At 41.7% G+C, this 20,354-nt stretch overlaps 1 protein-coding gene across 1 annotated transcript; it reads left to right on the top strand.

Annotated features, from left to right (window-relative positions):
- The first annotated feature begins 5,376 nt into the window (after positions 1–5,376).
- On the top strand, positions 5,377–17,524 carry TMEM106B (transmembrane protein 106B). Its single transcript, XM_074150621.1, has 8 exons — positions 5,377–5,497; positions 8,682–8,903; positions 11,205–11,268; positions 12,493–12,652; positions 13,475–13,615; positions 13,732–13,781; positions 14,658–14,711; positions 15,918–17,524. The coding sequence occupies exons 2-8, from the start codon at positions 8,684–8,686 to the stop codon at positions 16,054–16,056; spliced, it is 828 nt and encodes a 275-aa protein (XP_074006722.1). The 5' UTR covers positions 5,377–5,497; positions 8,682–8,683; the 3' UTR covers positions 16,057–17,524.
- The last annotated feature ends 2,830 nt before the right edge of the window (positions 17,525–20,354 follow it).

Below are 20,354 nucleotides of genomic sequence, written 5' to 3'. Positions count from 1 at the left end.
GACACAACTTTCCAAATGCAGGAAACTAGATCTTCTCAGGCATTTATGTAACTTATACGTAGGTCATTTCTTTTCCCAAATGTATGTAAAAATGTATTCTTTTTTTAAAGTTAAATAAATTTGAATGCTTAAAGGCCAAATGTTCCATTGGCTATTCAAATCTCCCCCTGGGGCTATACAAGTTAAAAAGCCTCTCAATAAAAGGTTTAACTCTGCATATAGCCCATCTGATTAAAGCTAGTCAGGCCACACATTAGAAATAATAAAGCTAGAACCTCCTAGCTCTTGTTTTTCTCCATCAGAAACTGCAGCACAGATCATATGTAAATTAGATTATTCTAGATCGACGGGGCTGCCCAGTAAGTATTATCCCATGTCCATATGTATGGCTGAAGGCAGCCACAGCTGCCACCCACTGCCACTCCCGTAAGGTAAAGACAAATGGTTCTGCAGCGAGCTAGCCTCAGTTCTTATACAGCATCAGAATCGTGGAGGAATGGGCAAAAATTATGTTCTTACCAAACATAATCATCTCATTCATTGTCAGCTAATGCAGAATTTAAGGTTTGTGCACATACAACGAACAAAGAGAAACTATTAAGTATACACTGCAGAAGACCGTGGAATGCAGCAAGAGCAACAGTTATCAGTAGCTGTGCGATATATCAGAAACATGTCACTTATAAAAGACTGTTTATGTTTTATTCATGCAAAATAACTCAGTGCACAGGCCCTACCATCAGAAAATACACAGCAATGAAAGTATCCATGACAAACAAATGTGTCTAAAAATATTTGCCATAGATACCATTAAGATCATCAATTTTAAAAAGCCGAGTATACTTCACAGAGGGAAAAAAGGATGTTTCACAACTGATCTTTAAAAATCCAAACAGACCAAATGAATACAGTGGATTTTTTAATATACATTTTTAGTTCTTTACATTTAGTGCAGCCACTCCTCAAAGCAGCACTAGGACATAGAATAAAACATCAAAAAGTGACCGGTATGTTCCTGGTCAAAGAATAGGCTGGGTCTTAATTTCCTGTGCCTGGAGTAAGATTGCCCCAGACTATGGACACCTAAATCGGAAACTTAAATTGCAGAATTCCTTCTTTTTCTATAGTTTGGGTGTTTTGTCTTTCTTTTTGGCCTGAGTGTGACTTTAGGTACCCTTTAATGATGAGACCTGGCACAAGCCACCATTGCAACCACCACATGGCTCAGTCTAGTGCATCCTGGGACTGGGATGAATTGTGAATAAACAAGACTCTTGTCATTTTATTGAATCAAGGGCAAAATCGCTAAAAATTAGGATTGTTGTTATTTTTATCAGGTCATCTTATATGTCTTTTCTGAAGTTTCTCAAGAAGAAAATTATGGTATAGGGAATTGCCATTTTCTTTTGAGTACCCTCATGAACTAGTGATAGAGAGAAATTTAGAAAAAACAGGATTTTCACAACATGGCAGCATAACTATTCCCTGGGTACTTAAGGTGGAGGAAGAACAGAAACCACACAGACAACTGTAACAGCTCAGCAAAGCCTGCTTTTCCTTATATACAAAAAACCCTGGTGATGTAACAAAGAACCTAAAGTAATTACAGGTTTTATTAAGTGTCTTCTCCCCCATCAGCAACAGGTAAGTGGACACAGGCCCCCACTCTGCTCCTGCATGCTCCAGATGAGATGGGAATTATAGTTTTCACATTCTTTTTGTTTGGTTTTCTTGGGGGTTTTGTTATTGCTGTTTGTTTTTCTGGACTTGGAGATAAAAATGTGTTCTGCACCCAGCTCAGTTCTCAGATCACATCACCTGTTTTTAGCCTGGTAGGCTATATGAGAACAAGATTTGTGGAATCGCTCTATCTCTCCGTCTGTGTCTCAATTTCCAACAACTTAATCACACGCTCGAAATCATTACGAACCCTCTCCCAGACCAAAAATTGGACCGGCACCTAACAAAGGTGATAGTCAGTTTCAGCAGAGTTTGAGAGATAATAACAAATTTCATGCAAATTTCATAAAAATAGATAACCAGGCAGAGGAGACGCTAAGGATTGAACATTTAGGAGTTAACATCTAATAACTTTCCATCCAGTCAGGAAATTTCTATAAATTTCCACTTTTGAATGTGGCAGCCTTTGTGTTGCTGACAGAATGCTCTGCAGGAGGACATGCTACGTATACGGTCATAACAGAAAATATTATTATAATTCAGGTAAATAGTCAAGCCAACCAAGAGGCAAATCCACAGGAAATGGGGCTTCATGAGCTCCAGTGCTCACAGAACTAGTAACTTATATTTCTGAAGGATGAAATAAAAGTGGGCAAAAAAATTGGTTATCTGAAGTTTCTTCAGCTAACCAATGCTAGTGGATTGTTATTCATGAAGGGGAGAAAATGAGAAGCGAATATAATTTTTCGCTGGTACTTCTAAAGTCTACATCACTTGCAGGTGCTCACGACTCGGAAGCCTGCACACAGGCACAACTGGCTGCTATAGGGATTGCTAATTCCAGCCCTTCCAAGGACCTGACTCACTTATCGCACCCCAGCCGCAAAACTCAACTTGAAAGCAGATTAATCACCAGGATTTCTTTACTGATGTACTATCAGAAGTATAAACCGCACCCGTTTAGTGATCTACGAGAACTAAAAGCTCGTATGACTTGCATCTGTCCCATAACTCAGCCTGTACTTTTACTGTGAAATACCCTCTCTGTAATCACAGGAATTGTGTCTTCCTTAGCCCAAGCTCAGTGGCCTTTTTCAGCACCAATTTTAAGCATCTCATTGCATATTTAAGCACTTTTAATGTGCTTCTAATGTGTACAATTGTTATCAGTATATCACATATTTCTCAAGTTTTTCAAGCCTGCATAGAGGGTGTGACACTTTACAGGACCTTCATATTAGTTTATTCTCAGTTTTAATTGTGTTACTTTAGCCTATAACAAATAAATTATATTTATTTTATATATTGATATATTTTTAGAGACATGGTTTTTATCAGAGTTAGGCTGATGGTTGGACTCGATGATCTTAAAGGTCTCTTCCAACCTCAGCGATTCTATGATTCTGTGATTATACATTGACATAGTATATTATATTATATGGATGTACTTGCAGCAACTAATGGGTGAGTCAGATCCTTCCAATATTTCCATTTCTCTTTCTAGAATTATATCTCTAACATGTACTTCATAATTGAAAATACCACAAAGCAAAGAGATATCCAGAGATACGTTCACTTCCATCGTGACAGCTTTAAAGAAAAGGAAGCGGGGGGCGAGGGGGCGGCATTCTGGATGTCTCGAAACTACAGAGGAATGGCCACAGTGAGTAGTGACAAGTCTTTAACAGGAAACTTCTCTATTGATAATAGTAACAGAGAACTATCTGGAAAGCCTGATTTCAACTGTTGCATCTGTCCTGGCATGTGAAACACCCTCCTAGGTAACCCTGTACATCCTGATCTGCATGGGACCTTAGTTGGGGGCTTTAAATGTTGGATAAAAACTGCTGCAGTCTAAGGTGAAAATTTGTTATTTGATCAAAATCTCCACATTAATTCAAATTTGCTAGGAATATTTTCCTTGAATAAACTTGTATTGACAGAATTTGTCAGAGTAACTTTGAGTCGCCAGAACTCAGCGTGACCTCTAAAAGCCCTTCCAAACATCTCTTTGCTAGACCTTTTCTGGTATGTTCCCTGCTGTATGATGATTTAGGTCAATGTATCTCGCAGCCCCTATTATTTAAAACAAATTCACATCATTTGGCATCTGCTGGTGCTCTAAAGCAAGATACAAGCTCCAGGTAGGTCCTGAGCATGCCAGGGATCTCTTCAAGATTACTTACACATCATTTTATAGTTAGGAACCCACGAAGTACGATGGTCAATCTTGCTGCACAGAGACTTTTGTATGGGCACCTCAGGAACCTTAAACAGTGATGGGCCAAAGACTCAGATGAAGGTCTGCCAGGACAAGGGACATCCCAATCCCAACTCTTGTCAATAGTGTTAGGAGTTTGACCATGCCTGGCTAGAGAAGCAGAGTCAAGTCACTAATGAGCAGCATGCAGGACTCTACTTGAACTGGATAATGAAGGCTAGGGCCTATTGCTATTTGAGACCTCTTAAACTTGCAGAAAACAGCAGGAAGTTCCAAGGATAAAGGGAATAAACGGGCTGGCATTGGCCTAGGTAAAGATATGTGCAGAACTTTTTCTCTGAGCACATGTTTGGGTGAGGGAAGGTTATTTTCTGTGCTGATTGTTTCCTGAACCTGCAGCCAGGCGACTGACACACTGCCGTCAGGGCTGTACTGCAGGTGGCCTCACGCCTGCCCCAGCTCTGGATGGCTGCTGGAGGCAGCCTGTCTCCTCCCGGCCTCTGGAGCAGCCTGGCACCCTGCCCCGGGCTCGTGATCACCCCAAACTGGTGTAAGGACCTTGCTTCCTCATCCTCTCCCTTGAGCCCTGCCCCTTTGCCTGCCCTTGTACTTTGATACATGGTGTGAATCTCAGGGTTTCCCTCAGCCTGATTCATTCCTGCAGGTGGGACGAGGCTCCTGAACTAGGCAGAGCTTCTCCCAGGTTCCCCAGACTCCTTCATCCTGCGGCACTTGTCCCTTTGCTGCCGCCACATCCCCTCACAGGAGTGGTCCCGTGTGTTGCCACAGACAGCGGGTAGTGGTTTTCACGGACCAGATGCAGGCACACAATACAAGTTATTCACTTCCACAGTACTTCATTTTCCTCTGGCAAATCGCTCAGGGAACATCCCACTGCCCGTGCCCTGAATAAACAGCAGCTGTACAAAGCAACCTCGGGACACGAGTTACAAAACTGAATTGAGGTGGCGGCGTGTCCTGGCTTCCTACGACCCTTTTTTGCTGACCTGCCACAGCTTTTCCTTGCTGGAGCACCGCGTTTCCCCCGGAGCACAGCGTTGGCGAGTTACCTCCACCGGAGCTGTCAAAAGGGAACAGAAAATAACCATGGTGGAAGGCCCACGAAGTAAAATCAGGTTTTTTCCTGTGATTAAGGCAAACTCAGAGCCTCGGTGGAGGCGGGGGCCCACACAAACGCGGGCAGAGCCGCGGCCGACCGCTGACAGAGAAACTGGGGGGGGGAACCCGCCCTGCCCTCCGTCCCTCAGCTGTGGAGAGGGGCTGCGCCATCTCCTGGTTTTCCCTCTTCTTCCTCCTGCTTCTACCCCCGGGGCCCGGGAGCACCCCTCAGGCCCCGCCATCGCCTCACGCTCGTAACCCCCTGATGCCCGCCGGCAACCGGGCCCAGCCCCGCCCGCGTCCGGCAGCGGCGGGGCCGGGCCAGGCCCGACGCGGCACCGCCTCCCGTCGCCCCGCCCCTGCGCAGGCCCCGGATCCGGGGTTTAGCGGCGGGGCCGTTGCGTCGTACCTGGAGCCTCCGGGCCTGCCTCTCCCCCTTCGCCCGGCCCGGCCCGGCCCGCGGAGCCCGCGCCGCAGGTGGGGAGGGTCGCGGCGGGGAGCCGGGGGACGGCGGGCCTGGGGTGGGAGCCGGAGCCAGGCCGAGCGCGGCCTTGTCTGCGAGGCCCTGAGGGAGCTGGGGGCCGGGCGCTGGTTCGTGGGCTTCGGCGAGGCCTGGGCAGGCGCGCGGCGGGGCCTCGCGTACCCTGGGCCGGCTTCCCGCGCCGACACCCCCCTCGCCCGCCGGCCGAGCGCCTGCAGGGGCCTGCTGGGTGCCGGCCGCCATCGGCCGAGCTCGCCGGGTCTCGGTCTGCGTTCGGCGGCTGGAAACTTCGCCATGTTTGCCAGAGCAGCCGCCGCTCCGGCCTTGGCGAGCGAGGAAATCCCGTAAATCTCAGGGAGGTTCCTGACTCCTGTGTGTTTTGGCAGCGCCGGCCTTGGCGAGCCGGCGGTGTCCGGGAGGGGGGGTCTCTAAGCGGGGGGTGAAGGGCAGCAGTGGGGATGGCCCGCCTGCCCCTGCTGAATCCTCTGTTTTGGAGGAGCTTGTAATCTTGGTGATTAAGACACAGCTGATAGGGCAGGAGGTGGTTGCAGTTCAAAATCTTGTGCTGCTTTGAAAAAGAAGTAGGTCTGTAACCTCAAGTTTATACATTTGCGTGTAAGGGGTAAGAATGCCGCCCTAACTGTTTGGGGAAGTGTAACAATTACTTTATTGCTGTTTCCATAAACAAAAAATTTTTTCCCTGAGCCTTGCATTTAGCTCAGGATGTGGCGGTTCTGTGTGCCTGGGACACTGTCTGTGTACTCTCCTATCGCAAGCTGGGGGGTGCAGCCTTAAACAAAAGCTGCTTATCACAACACTTTTTTTGTAATTTACCAAACTCGTTATAACAGACTGTGAATTCAGGGGAACCCCAGACAAGTCCGGGGAGGCTGGAATATATACATCGGTTATGAGGGAGAGACTGGGTCAAAGCACAGCTGTTAAGGAAGTAGGGTTTGTGGCTTTGGTGACAGTATCGAGGCTGATATATTCTCGGAACTACCGGTGTTCAGCATGTAGGTGCTGGATAAAAGAACAAAATGTTCTTGAGTTTTGGTCAGCTGTATTAAGTTCAGTGCTTGGTTGAGGGGTGAAAACATGTTAGAGGAACACAATTCACTTGAAGGTGGGTGTTTTCTCATTTGTGAACTGAGACATGTCTCTCTTCAGTCTCTGGCAGTAGAACAACAATATTAAATTCTAATTATAGAAGTTTAAGTACAGCTGGCATTGGAGGATACATCTGCAGGAGTATTTTAATTCAGGAGAAGGGTGTGCTCCTGGAATGAGTTCCCAGTCATCCTTGCTTGCTGCACCTTGGTTCACGTCACAGTGTGATCTGGGAGCGCGTGAACCCTCTTCCTTTTGGAAGGAGCTAAAACTGGAAGGTGCACTTTGTTTGTGAGTGGGTGTTGTCAGTCTAGACAAGAGCTAGTGTGAAATAAACACTCAAAACCATGTATAGTGTGGTTGTTGGGTCCTCAATAACTGTTAATTTCTACAGAGTTGCTGCTTGTTCTGTGTTTAGTTGTTAATGTAGGTGTAGCCTGGGCCTACCATCAGTAGAGCAGGTAAGTTGAGTAGAGTTGTAGCACAACAGCGCCAGGGACTGATCCCTCAGTGTTCAGACCTGTATCTGTGACAGCTGTTGCCTAAGCTGCAAGGCTCAAGTTTCAGAGCTTGAAGGCTGTAGGTCAGCTGCAAGGAAAATAGTAAGCAAAAACCCTAAGTGGAATAATCCTCAACTTTGTCAACAGCTTTTTCAGAGATGTTTTTTCAATAGCTCAAGAGTTTTACTTTTCAGTTCAACAGTTTTCATTATTGAATAGCTCCCAAATTTAGAACATTTAAAAAGTGCTGTAACAGCATAAGGATAAATAGTTTTCCTTCTTGTAAGGGTTGAGTGACTTGAATAGAATAATGCTGCATATTTGCTGAAACAGTAACTGGGACTTGTTGGCATTTGCCTTTTCCCCCCCTACACTCACCTAGCCTTTGAGGCAATATAACCAATCAATGTTGTGCTCGTGTTACCATCACTATATTTAAGATCTTTCTGTTCTGAGTGGTTAGTTTAAAAATATTCTGGCTTGTTTTGCTCTCTTAATCTCCCTCTTAGAGCTTCCTTTTCTCAGTGAAGCAGCATGATAATTACTAGCAGGTGCTTTAAAAAAAAAATGCCACTTGCAATGGAAAAACTGAAGTTTTGCATACTTTTTTAAAATCATCTTGTTCCCCAAGACACTGGTGAATTGAGTGGCTGGTGTCTCTGTGTGTTAAGTGACTAAAGTGGGTTATGGGGATAAGCTGGACAACTGATTGCCAGCGCTGTACAGATTATTTAATTTTTAACTTGGAGTTTGTTTTCCACTTGTTGCAAATTAAGGACGTTTCCACTTGGATCAATTCATTATAATCTTTAGTTTCAAGTGCTCTGTGTTTCAAGGCAGTTCCAGTATCATGGCTGAAAAGCTCCAGTCATGAGAAAACTTTAAAATTTGCATAGGTAGCAAAAATGCTTTTGTGATTAATACTTTTTATTTTTTAAAGAGGCCTTTATAAATGCTACATATTGCCAGCAGCTATGTTAAAGTAACTCCCATCTTTTCATTGACTTTCCTGTTAATCATTCCTCTGTTTGGTTGAAAGGGAATCATCGGTTTAAACACCTGGAGATTTATATTTCTAGCTTGGCAATGAGTAGATGATCCCGTATTCTCAAAACGAGTCCAACCTAAAAAGCTCGTTAGAGTTGGGTCTGTAGTGTGCATAGACACCACTGAAAATTGCAGACTTGCCTTCTAGAGCCCAGTCTTGAATTTTTTTATACCAAGATTAATGTGTTGCGTGAAAGCCTGTACAGTAACAATCCTTTGAAAAGCACTGCTCCACTGTTGTAACCTTTTGCCAGCAATTCTACTGTCCAAATTTAAAAGCCTCTGGTTGATTCTCCTTCAACCTGTGTGTAGTGGAGGATCTGAACAAAGCTCCCAGTTAGTTCAGGTGCTTGCGGATTGGGATTGACTCCAGCTTTGCAGGTCTTAAGGGATCTGAACAGAGGGCAAGAGGAGTCTTGTTGGAGTAATGACCATAGGCTAATAGTTACCTGATGCGGAGGGATAAATCCAAGCCGTGTTTGAATCATTGTCCCTGAAAACTTTCTTCTGACTCTTATTTTAGACATGGGAAAATCACTTTCTCACCTGCCTATGCATACGTGCAAGGAAGACGGCTACGATGGAGGCACAGTGTCTGATAATATGAGGAACGGGCTGGTGCACTCGGAATCACACAACGAAGATGGCAGATGTGGAGACGTGTCGCAGTTTCCCTACGTGGAATTTACAGGAAGAGACAGCGTCACCTGCCCGACTTGCCAGGGAACAGGAAGAATTCCACGAGGTAAGTTTTCTTTATTTCTTTTTTTTAAGCTATAAATCTACCTCATAACCACATGCAGGTGTAACTATAATAATCCGTAACAAATAGCTCTCCTAGTCAAGATGAAGTTTTTTCATCTTTTTGACTTTTTAGCACTAAGATTTTATTATAACTACATTGGATGAATGAAGCAAATTGAGTCAGCTTTGGTTGTTACCTGTTGGTTCTCCTGTCTGTGCAATGCTAGTGTTCCTTGCTTCTCAGCTTTAAAATCACACATAACCCTAACTCTTGTAAGCTGAATTTTCTAACTTTTATTTTGTGACATTTTACTGCACTTTTTTAACTACCTATTTTAAACTGTTTGAGTCAATATATAACTTGGCAAAAATAGCTGCAAATACAGAGAGTAAAAAGTAGACCTGTTACTACAGCAGCTTTTCTCTCATCATTTATGGTGAGTTTTTTTGCCCTCGATTTCCCTTACCCTCCCTCTGTCCCATCTGTCCCTGCCAGGCAGAGGATCCCAGCTGGGAATTGAAAATATATGGGATCTCTGGCTGCCTCGGGAAGGAGTGGGCTGCGCGGAATTAGTTCTTTATGCCTTTTATTTGCTTGCTGCTCTCATCCTCTGCTTTTCCTTTTCTTCTAATAAAACATTCTGCTTTATTCCACTTCTCTCCTACACGGTGAGCCACCTGAATAGCTGGTTAGAAACAGAGCTCTGAAAGGAGAATGCAGGGTACCTGAAGCTGGGCAGAAGGAGAGAGTGGCAAATGCAGTGTGCTGAGGCACAGCCTTCTGCTCCAGCTGTAAGACCTTCCCTTGACGGTGGGGAGGAGCTGATGAGAAGGTTTCACGTTTGGGACTGGTTTTTGAGGGGAGAGGGGAAGAATTTAGTGTTCATAGAAGAACTGCATGACTAAGAGGGAAGACTGTAACATGTGATCTGATGGATAAACTGTATAATAAACACAGGAAAACACATTTTGTTACTTGGACAGCTTTAGCTTTTCAGTACGATTAAGTATGAAAGTAGGACCGGGCTGTTTTGTTCAAAGGTTGAATATGCTTCATTGAAGTTGAGATAGAAATCTGTTCTGAGTTGGTAAAGGTTTTTTTTTTAAATGTTGATGTTACAAAAACTGCCTGCTTTAGTTAGCACGCTTTGCTCAGCGCAGTGATTTGGAATGGAATCACTTCAAAGTGGTTGATTAGCAAAGTGATAATGCTGGTCAAATTCTGCATTTGGCTTAAAAAATGCAAATTGGACTTGGTCTTGAGACATCTCTGTTCTCATAGGCATGAATCTCAATTCCTATTTCTTGTACAGCAAAAGCTATAAAAGCAGATGTACTTTGAACAGTTCATCCATGCTTGTGTTTTTTATTTCTACTGTTAAGATATCCCGCTTTTAAAAATGCTGTCTCATGAAGTAACTTGTTCCTTGGAGAAATCCCAGTAAATACTTTTTTTGGCTTACAGAATCATAAGGTTGGAGTTGGAAGGGACCTTAAAGATCATCGAGTTCCAACGCCCTGCCCTGGGCAGGGACACCTCCCACCAGACCAGGTTGCTCAGAGCCCCATCCCCATCCAGGGCCTTGAGCCCCTCCAGGGATGGGGCAGCCACAGCTTCTCTGGGCAACCTGTTCCAGTGCCTCACCACCCTCACAGGAAAGAATTTCTTTCTAGTATCTAATCTAAATCTCCCCTCTTTCAATTTAAAACCATCTTCCAGGCTTCCAGGGTGCTGCAGCTCAGTCCCGTGAGAAATAGTTGTATATACCAGTGGTTCCCAGAATGCAGTGTATGTATAACTTGTGTTGCCAAAGCCACCCAAAATGATATGTGTATTTGTTTTTAAAGAAACTTGACTCCTGCTTTTAAGCAGAGTAGGTGTAGAATGCCTTCTGGATCAGTTTTTACTGCTTGGAGTTCCGAGTGGTGTTTTCCTATGACTTATATGGTCTGGCAGAGAGAGCTGGACTCTGTTGTTCTTCCGTTTCTTTCAAGGACGCGGTGCCAGAGGATGCTGCCTCCTCTGTGTGTGTGCAGTGCAGAGGCAGAACTTGTCGCAGTTTTGGTCTTGGTGGGCTTGGTGTTTTTTCTTCCTGGTGTTGTGTAAGCCGTGCTCTATTTCAGAAAGTGACATAAGCTACAGGAGTATTCTACTTGGACCATTATCTGGAATCTAAATGTTTATCTTCAGTGTTTATTCTTTAGTGCCATTAAGTTACAATGGGCAGTCTTTGTTTGAAGTAGCTGCAGCAATACTTATTCTTTGTTTGTTTAAATTCTGAAAGGGTGTTTTTGTTTCCAGGGCAGGAAAATCAGCTGGTAGCACTAATTCCATACAGTGATCAGAGACTGAGGCCAAGGAGAACGTAAGTTAATAGTCGGTTGTGATACATGAATCTACAGTTAATTCTTTTATTCTAGTTAAAATTCAGCATTTTAAAGGAGATATTAAGAATCAAGCAAAAAATCACTGTAATGTTTTCTTGCATTCATTATTGAAAGAACCCTGCTCTTGAGTAATATCAACCTTAACCTTTAACTCTTGGAGAGTTATTTATTAACAGGTGTGCATAGTCCCATCACAGTATGTCCTACAAAGCTAGGTAGGACAGTATGATCTCTTCATGGATATATTTATCTGAACATCTACAGTAATTATGCCAGTATCTGTCAATCTGTGTAGCATCTTAATTGATCTTAGTAGCTACATCTTCAGTGTTGAAGTCTGAATAAAGTGATAAAATCTTTGGGCCACAACTACAAAATAAATCACCTAGAAATTAATCTGTAAAGCTGTGAGCAGCCAGCAAAATCAACAAATTCATCATTCTGATAGCGCTTTTGTATTTTTCCCTAGGATCTTCTTAAAGGTTTAATTACAGTGCTCAGGGCTTCTTGTTCTGACACTTTTTGTTGGTTTTCTTTCCTTCATGTTTGGACGCTTCTGTAGTAAATAACATTTTTCCCCCGATATAATTTCTATTAGTTCATGTAATACTATCTCGGGTTGTATATCTGATGTAATAGTATGTTTCAAATTTGTATTACTACTTCAGTGTTCTAATTTTAAGAAATTTGGAGCTGCAGTAGAGCCTTTTATTTGTGTATTTTTTTTATTATCCTACATTCACACCCCTTTAATATTAGACTAATTGGGAATTTCCTGTTCCTTAGCAGAAGTCTAACACTTTCCCTGAAAGTCTCTTATGACAAAGAATCCTGTGTTAGAGCTTTATTCTTCTTTCTGGGTGTGTTTTGCAAGAGTCCTGCAGAATGACAAAAGTTCTGCTATAAATAAATTATAAGAGGAAGTGCTTATGTTTCAAAACACATAAATATTTACGTCTCCATTTTCCTTTTTAAGTTATAAATGTTGGGATAACCACATGTTTGAAACTTGATTTCTGATGTATTTATACAAGAGTAACACCTGTTTGAGACACAGATGTGAAGTACAGCATGCTTGGGGGGTTTTTTCCCCTTTGGAAGCTGACGGAAGCTAGAAATAGACTGAACTAGTTGTATTGACTAGTCATCCTCCTTATTACTTAAAAGAAAATTAACATGCTCTTTTTTTTTTTTGTCTCCAGAAAGCTCTACGTGACTGCTTCTGTAGTTGTATGTTTGCTACTTTCTGGGCTGGCTGTATTCTTCTTGTTTCCTCGCTCAATCGATGTTGAATACATTGGAGTGAAGTCAGTATATGTCACTTACGAACAGGGTAGACGTATAATTTATCTAAATATTACGGTGAGTCTAGCTATCTGTTTGGATGTCTGTAATGGATAAATGCAATAAGAGATACTACTGTGACGGTTTAATAGGCACAGAAATTGTGCTTCGCTGGTAAACTTGGTTAGTGCCTTAAGAAATACAAGCAGATACAATGGCTGCTTTGAAAAATTTAACTGGACCTGCTGTAGCTGGTTCCTGCAGCTGTAGCTGATAGAGGTGTAGTTGCAAGCTGCCACTGGATCTTCTGTTTTCATGAGAACTGTGACTTTGTGGTTCTCTGCTTTATTTTTGGAATATGAGTGAAATGTAGTGTGTGTATGTAGGAATGTTATTAAATGCTGTCCTGGTATTGGGCATCTGTCAAAATTGGTTTTGAGGAAAAATAATTTCTTATCCACCTTAAAACTTAAAGGAGTTCTTTCCACGTGCTTCTTGGTAATGCAGTCAACAGAGGATTGCTTAAAGACTTTTGGTAGAGTTCCTCATTTTAAATGAAGCAAAGCAGCCATGGGAGAAAAGGGTCCTGTGATGGCTAAATTTCCTGGGAGGGATGATTGAGGGTAGGGAGAAATGCAGTTATTTGCAGCGGAGGGTGGTCACCAGGGAAGTTGTGCCAGAAGTTTGCACTACTCAATATATTCACCAAAAAAACTGAGAAGGAGGTTAAGTGATGGTCCCTTCTACCCCTCCTCCCCAATCCTAGAAGGCAGGAGAATATACTTGCCTAATTTCAGATATTACTGTCTGAGGCACAAATTTCAAAATGTGTGCTCGTCAAGATACGCAGAACGGATAGCTGTTACTGTTTTGTGGTTGTTTGTGGTTTGTTTTTTTCAGAACACACTAAATATAACAAACAACAACTATTATTCTGTTGAAGTGGCAAATATCACAGCCCAAGTTCAGTTTTCCAAAACAGTTATTGGCAAAGCACGGCTAAACAACATCACCAACATTGGTCCTCTGGATATGAAACAGGTAAATAGGACAGGCTTTCAAAGTTGAATACCTGTTAATCTTCACATATAAATCTACTCATTTGTGTTTTCATTGGGTTATTTTCTTGTTGTGTTTTTTGTTTTTTTTTTTTTTAGATTGACTATATGGTGCCCACAGTCATACAAGATGAAATGAGCTACATGTTGTAAGTGTGCTCACCTCTAAATATTGCATGGGTCTTATTAAAAATTACGATGGTGCAAACCCTGACTTTTTTCAAAGTGAGCAGAAACGCATTTGCAGAGATGTTGTGGCGTTTTCTTTGTGTTACAGCATTGGGGGTTGTACAGTACGTTTCAGTGTTTCCCCAGCTAGTCAATTTATGTCTTTTCTTAGCCATGACTGGTTAATTGTTTGGATCCTGGAAAGTCCTGTAAAATCAGCTTAGGTTGAATACAGGGAAAAAATCAATATATTTATCGCTACTATAGATACCAATATAGAACAACTTTTAATACCAAACCGTTTTATTTGTATTTTCATATAATTTGGATCACCTGCATTTATTCACTGTTTAATACTTCAGCAGATGTTTGTTGGTGCTGGGAAAAGGAATGACAAGGGCATGCAAATATTGTGGGTGGCTGTTGTGCAACCTTGTTGCACTGGTCACATGCCTTTTGTTCCAGAGCTGGAAAATGTGGGATCAAGAGCAATTGATTTAAGGAGGGGGGGGAAGTGTATACACTTAGTGCTCTGTATAACTGGTATGTGGGTGCATGTCAGAAAATGTCAGTTTGAAGAGGTATCGTGCAAGAAAATGATAACTATGATAATTACTTCAAAATCTCTGCAGACTGGTTAAGGGTCACTGCATAATGCAGAAGGGGATAAGTGCAAAAAAAAAAGTCTACAGTCACAGGCAGTGTTTTTCAAGTATTTTAGTTGCCATTGCTACCAGCTCTGTAGTCTCTACGTACACAGATAGCAGAAATGCCAGCTGAAGCCACAACTGTTGCTTTTTAGATAATTGCCTGTGAAAGCTTGTTGCAAATCTAACAATTGTTTTTCTTTTTTGCAGTGACTTCTGTACTTTAGCCTCTATCAAAGTGCATAACATAGTAGTGATGATGCAGTAAGTATGGAAACTTCCTAGTCTTTGGAAACAACTTTAAAAGCCATGTAATTCTCGTCAAAATATTATTCAGAAATCCTTAATCCTAGTCTTTGGAAACAACTTTAAAAGCCATGTAATTCTTGTCAAAATATTATTCAGGAATCCTTAATCCTGGAGTCTGTGCATCATAGATAAAATGAACTCAACTTGCTTTCTGCTGTAGAGGCTTCATAGTTCTTGAAACTGAACTGGGTCTTTTGTCAGACAAGTGTCTGTAAAGACACCTGAATAGGCAGGACTGTGATTACTGCACCTGCTCTGCAGTTGGGCTGTAGCCGTGGAGCTGGTGAGCTCTCAAATGCTTTGAAATGAGTTTGCGTGTCAGCCACTGCTCAAAAATTGCTGAGATCTTCGTGATCTTGAAGTGGTTACAGGCTCCTGGTGTTCTGCCAGAGTCCGCTTCTCGTGACTGATTGCATAAATAGCAGCATGGTGGGGTATGGTGGGTTGTTTTTTTTTTGCTGGGGGATAAGGGGGAAGACTTGTAGACTGACCATGGCTGTAACTTCTCTAATCATCACTTCACTTTGCAAGGAGAAAGCAAGTAATAACAAGTAAACCTCAGCGTTACCATCTTCTTTAGGAAAAAAGAGTCTGTGCTCAGGAAAGCAAATGTCTTTGGAGAAAATCTGTTGTGGAAAACTAGTATTGTTTTTAACTTTATTTAAAACTTTCTCAATATGTGGCAATTGAGAACACAGACTCCGCCGGAGGGTGAAGCGAAGATGTTTATTGTAAGATTCAGGTGCTTTTGTAGCCTGTTGCCACAAGTCAGTAATTGTTCACTGTTCGTGCATCTTGCATAGGTTTGCTAACTGTTAAGCTACAAGTTTGCTGCAAAGCACAAAGAGACAGTTCTCTAAGAGACAGTTCTCTATTCACAGTTCTCTCAGAGATGTTTCCTTCTCAAGAGATTATACGCTATCTATCTGCTGACTTTACTCTTCCCATGGTTTCTTGCTGACCAGCATGAGAATGTCCTCTGAGCTGTTGTCAGGGTCCACAGTCTCGTCCGATGGGTCTGTTTCTTGCTCCACATTAATAATATTGCATATTTTATTGCAAAACTCTTTCCTTAAAAACCCTAGTAACGTAGGAATGCTGGTCTTTAGGGAATTGAAGTCCCTTACAAACCAAATACCTCTTCTGTTTTGTCTTTTTAAGAGTGACAGTGACGACCTCTTACTTTGGCCACTCTGAGCAAATATCCCAGGAGAGATACCAGTATGTGGACTGTGGAGGAAACACAACCTACCAGCTGGGCCAGTCAGAATATTTAAACGTCCTTCAGCCTCCGCAGTAAAAGCACCGGTCGGTTGGTGTGGAGCGACTGCTCTTGCTGCTTGCCGAGATCCTTTGGACAGGACTGGTACTACCTGAAGGGGAGAGCACGTGCATGTAAAGCGTAACGAACACGGTGACCCATTCACTTTAGATACAAGGAGGGAAAAGGTGCAAAATGTACATAGATGCACTCGTTAAATGTCGTGTTTTCCCCTTCTGTTTGCTTTCTATTCCTGTAAGCACTTCTGTCAAGTTGTGTGGTGGGAGGGAGAGGGGGAATATCAGATTCTCAAACGGAATCAGGACCTTTCCTTACAGTGTGGTACATCAGCTTAGAGTAACTGTGTGTATGTCTGTGTGTAGGTGAAACGTGTCACTAATGAGCATTTTAGAAAAACTGATACTCGAACTTTAAGTTTATACTTCAGTTCTTGGTATTTGACTATTGAAACTGGCAGTATTTACTACTTCAGTAACAAGATTAAATGGAGGTCTCTGGTTGTGAAACTTCTATTAACAAACCAGTGGCGATAGTTCTTTATTTTTGGAATTCTAATTTTCATTTGTTGTACATGATTAGAGGTGACATGTGAAAGCCAGGACAGCTCTCTTGGATGACACTATACTTGAATGTGCAATTTCTAGAATCTGGCATCTTTTTATTCGTATTCCCTCCTGCTACTTCTGGGATGTTATAAGGAGAATGTATGTTATTAGATTTAAAGTTGTGTTTAAAAACAAAACAAAAAAAACCCAAAATCATTACTGACAAAGGAAGAATTCAAGGTTGTAGAAGGTGAATGGGTAAGAAAACTTTGGTGTCATTCTGCTTTGTTTTTTTAGTAAACTTTTTTGAGTTCAGCTATAAAAATCAAGATTGTGCAGTTTGAACTAGATGCGAAAATGGCCATGGTTTTGGGCAGCTTGATGTAAATCTTCATCATTTTTATTGTTTTAATATACTGCGTGTCTAAACTACTTGTCAGTGTTAATATGCCGGGGCGTGTATATCTAGCGTGCAGGCTCCCAAAGCAATGCAGTAGTTACCTGAATCTCCAGAACACTCACAGTTCACATCAAAAATTATGTAAAGGAAGGATAAAACAGTTCTTTCTGTAAGAGTAGATGCTGATGTAATCATGAGACTGACTTATTAACAAAGCTATTAAATAGTTTCCGTAGGAGAGGTTTGCACAGGGAGAAGATCCGGGGTTATTGTCAAACACGGTGATTGTAAATTTGGTGTCCAAAGTTGCTCGACTTCTGAAGGCTGACTGTTGGAAGGGTTAGGTACAAAACTTTTTAACTCGATCACAATTGTTTTATTTTTGAATTAGATAAATGCAGCTGTAAGAAGATACTGTTGAGACTGTTGCATTGTAATGAATAATATAGTTTTTAAAATAGATGTTGCGGTTTTTATGCTGCCCATCTCCTGAAAATAAGCTATATAAAATGAATTGGCAATAAACACTGTGGAAAAAGGCTGCTGAGTAACTTCTTGCAACTACCTATCTCTTATGTTCCAGTACTTCAGTGCAGATACGTGTCTATACTACTTTTTCTTTACTGGCCTTTCTTAGGTGGGGCTAATTGGGTGGGTGGGGGGAAAAAGTGTTGATTATGTAAGGCTGGTTTAAAAGAAATGAAGTAATGGTACAAAAAACCCATCCCTCCTCTGTTTGAGGTGCTGTGAGCACTTATTCTGAACATCTCTGACAAATTTTGGAACCTAAACTGCCAGTTTGATAAAATTGTTGACAAGACGAAGATGTCAGTGTTTGTCTTGAGAGAACTTCTGGAACCGGACTAGTCGATTGTGATGACTTACTGTAGTTATGTTCTGATATAATATGAAAATTATTCTTGAATCTGGGTGCTTAAAAGTAAACATCCTTTATTACAGCTTGCAATCACAAGGGAAACTAACTGACTCTAATCTTCCTGGGGTGTAGATGAGGTTCAGTCCTGTGGCTCGTGGTCTTGAGAAGATACAGGTGGTAACTAAAGGCTGGGATGGAGGGGAGCTGGCTGGAAGCAGAGAGGTAAACTCTTCTGTGTTATCTCTTGGAGAAGGATTTGTTTATATTAGAGAGAATTCTGGTTTAAATCATGTCAGATCTGAAGTCAGCCAGCAGTGATAGGAATTTTTTCTTCTAGGCCGAAGTATTTACACCTAGAGTGCTGGCGGTTTTGGGATGCTTTTTTTTAAGTAGAAAAAGAAGAAAACACCTCTAGGTAGATACTCATATCAATTTAAACTTTTCTTCACAAGGTGATCTAAAATAACTGGAATGGTGCAACGCTAAGGTTACTTGGGGAGAGTAGTGAATGCTCGAAGGAGCATGGCAGGGGGAGGTTACAGTTAAACAGTGTTGGGACTCAAACTGGCCTTTGAGAGTTTGGCATGCACCCTGAGTAAAATCCCTCCTTAAATCTTTGGGTCTTGCGTTGCGTAAAATGCTTGGTATCGGCTAATTTAAAATGAATACTTATGAGTGGAATAATTCTTTCTATGTATGTGGTGGAAGGGGGAAGAGACAACTCTTAATGTCTGTCACCTGGGATATCTGATGGATGTAAACTTTAACACCATCAGTTTGTAGTTAGACTTTTACTGAACGACTAAGAGTTCTCATCTTAGAAAATAGAGTGGGGTAAAGATCCTATTGCTGAATCCTCCAATTTTAAGTCAGTCACAGGAGAATCAAAGGCTTAAGGTTCCGCATGTGCCAGTATGTCGTTGCAAAACTGTCAGCAGATTACTAACCCAACAAGGCAAATATTTTAATTTACTCATTTTAATGTAACATCTCATATTCAGACAGGTCAGCATCTGTTTGAATACTCAACTTAGACTTGATTTTTGTGGCGGACCACGCTAAGGGAGCAAGGGATGTCAGTATTGGCTTGGCTGACTTTGTAAACAGGCTCTGAGAATAGATCCAAGTGACAGACCTGCAATTACTTCACTTTTTAAATCTTGATTTAAAAATAAAAAAGGCAAGCCTTTCAGTTCACTGTAAATCAATAAGTACAAATTCTCTCCCAGAAGGTCAACCTGAAGAATCATAAATTTGTTTTTGCTGGTTTGTTTTCCTGTGTGTAAGATTGGTTTCTGAAGGACGACTTCTGAAGTGATTTCACTTGTAGCTCCCCCATAATCTTCAGAAACCACCAAACACATACATACTGACATTGTAGTGGTGTGTTTCAAGGGACTTATTTCTAGTATAATTCTTTTCACGTGACTTCTTTGTAGCAATTCTTGTACCAAAACCTGTTGCACTTTAAAATGGAAGCTCTGTTAGTTATCTGTTAGTTATGTTAGTTAGTTAGTTAAAACAGTGGTCCAAATGGTGCACTGTAATGGCATCACTTAAAATCAAAACTTAATGTATTCTGCATAGAATAACTGTAAAATTCCACAATTATAACTTAAGGTAAATTAATACAGAACACTTAAATGCATAAAAATGTTGGCTATTTGGCCATTCTGACATGGAGAACAAAATTCTTTTCTATTTTAAATCTGATGCTTTAAAAATAAGTGAATGAATAAAGCCACCAAACAAAGATCAAAGATCTAACCATCAAATATCCGTTTGGAGAGATTTACAGGGAAGATGACACTTATTCCTGAATTCTGGTGTGGGGAAAAGCCTGTAGAAGCTCATTTATAATTTGTTCACTCATCTTGGTATTTAGGGGGGTGGTTGCTTAATCTGTATCTTTTGTGAAGACAAGCATAACTTCTTCCTGTGTGGTGCAGCTTTGAAGTTCTTAATGCACTTCCAATGTGTGTATGACCTTGATATTAACTTTGTGGTATTTATATTTTGCAGCCTTACGTTGGCAGACTTAAATACACGCCTTAGTTGACTTTGCTCCAAATTGTCCTTGAAGTTCTGCGAGTGAATAAATTTTTGTGCAGTCGTACGTTGCCAACGCGACCCTGGGCTTTTTAGCGCGTGGTGTATAAAGGTAACCCTTTAAACACTGAATCTCTAAGTGCTTGGATTGAGCTGTTAAGGTCTTTAACCATCTTACTGGAGCGTTGTGCCCTCGTGATGGCAAGGATGGTGGTTGGAGTGCTATGCGAAAGAGTTCTAGATTCAGAAAATGATAAAAGAAAAGGTATTATTCAGCATTTAAGGCTTCCTTTTTTTTTTGGTGGTGATAGGGTGGTTAGTTGTGACTTTGCTTTTCTCCCAACTCTGTAGTGGGACATCTGTCTGTTCTCAGGCAGCATCTTCTGAAATCGGTGACTTGTTTCAGAGCTGGGCAGCTACGTTGAAGCTTAGCATCAGTTGGGCT

The sequence above is a fragment of the Numenius arquata genome, chromosome 7 (assembly GCF_964106895.1).
Source record: "Numenius arquata chromosome 7, bNumArq3.hap1.1, whole genome shotgun sequence".
In the NCBI taxonomy this organism is placed as follows: domain Eukaryota; kingdom Metazoa; phylum Chordata; class Aves; order Charadriiformes; family Scolopacidae; genus Numenius; species Numenius arquata.
Note: the sequence above shows the minus strand (reverse complement) of the source record. Positions and strands in the feature narration are given on the sequence as shown.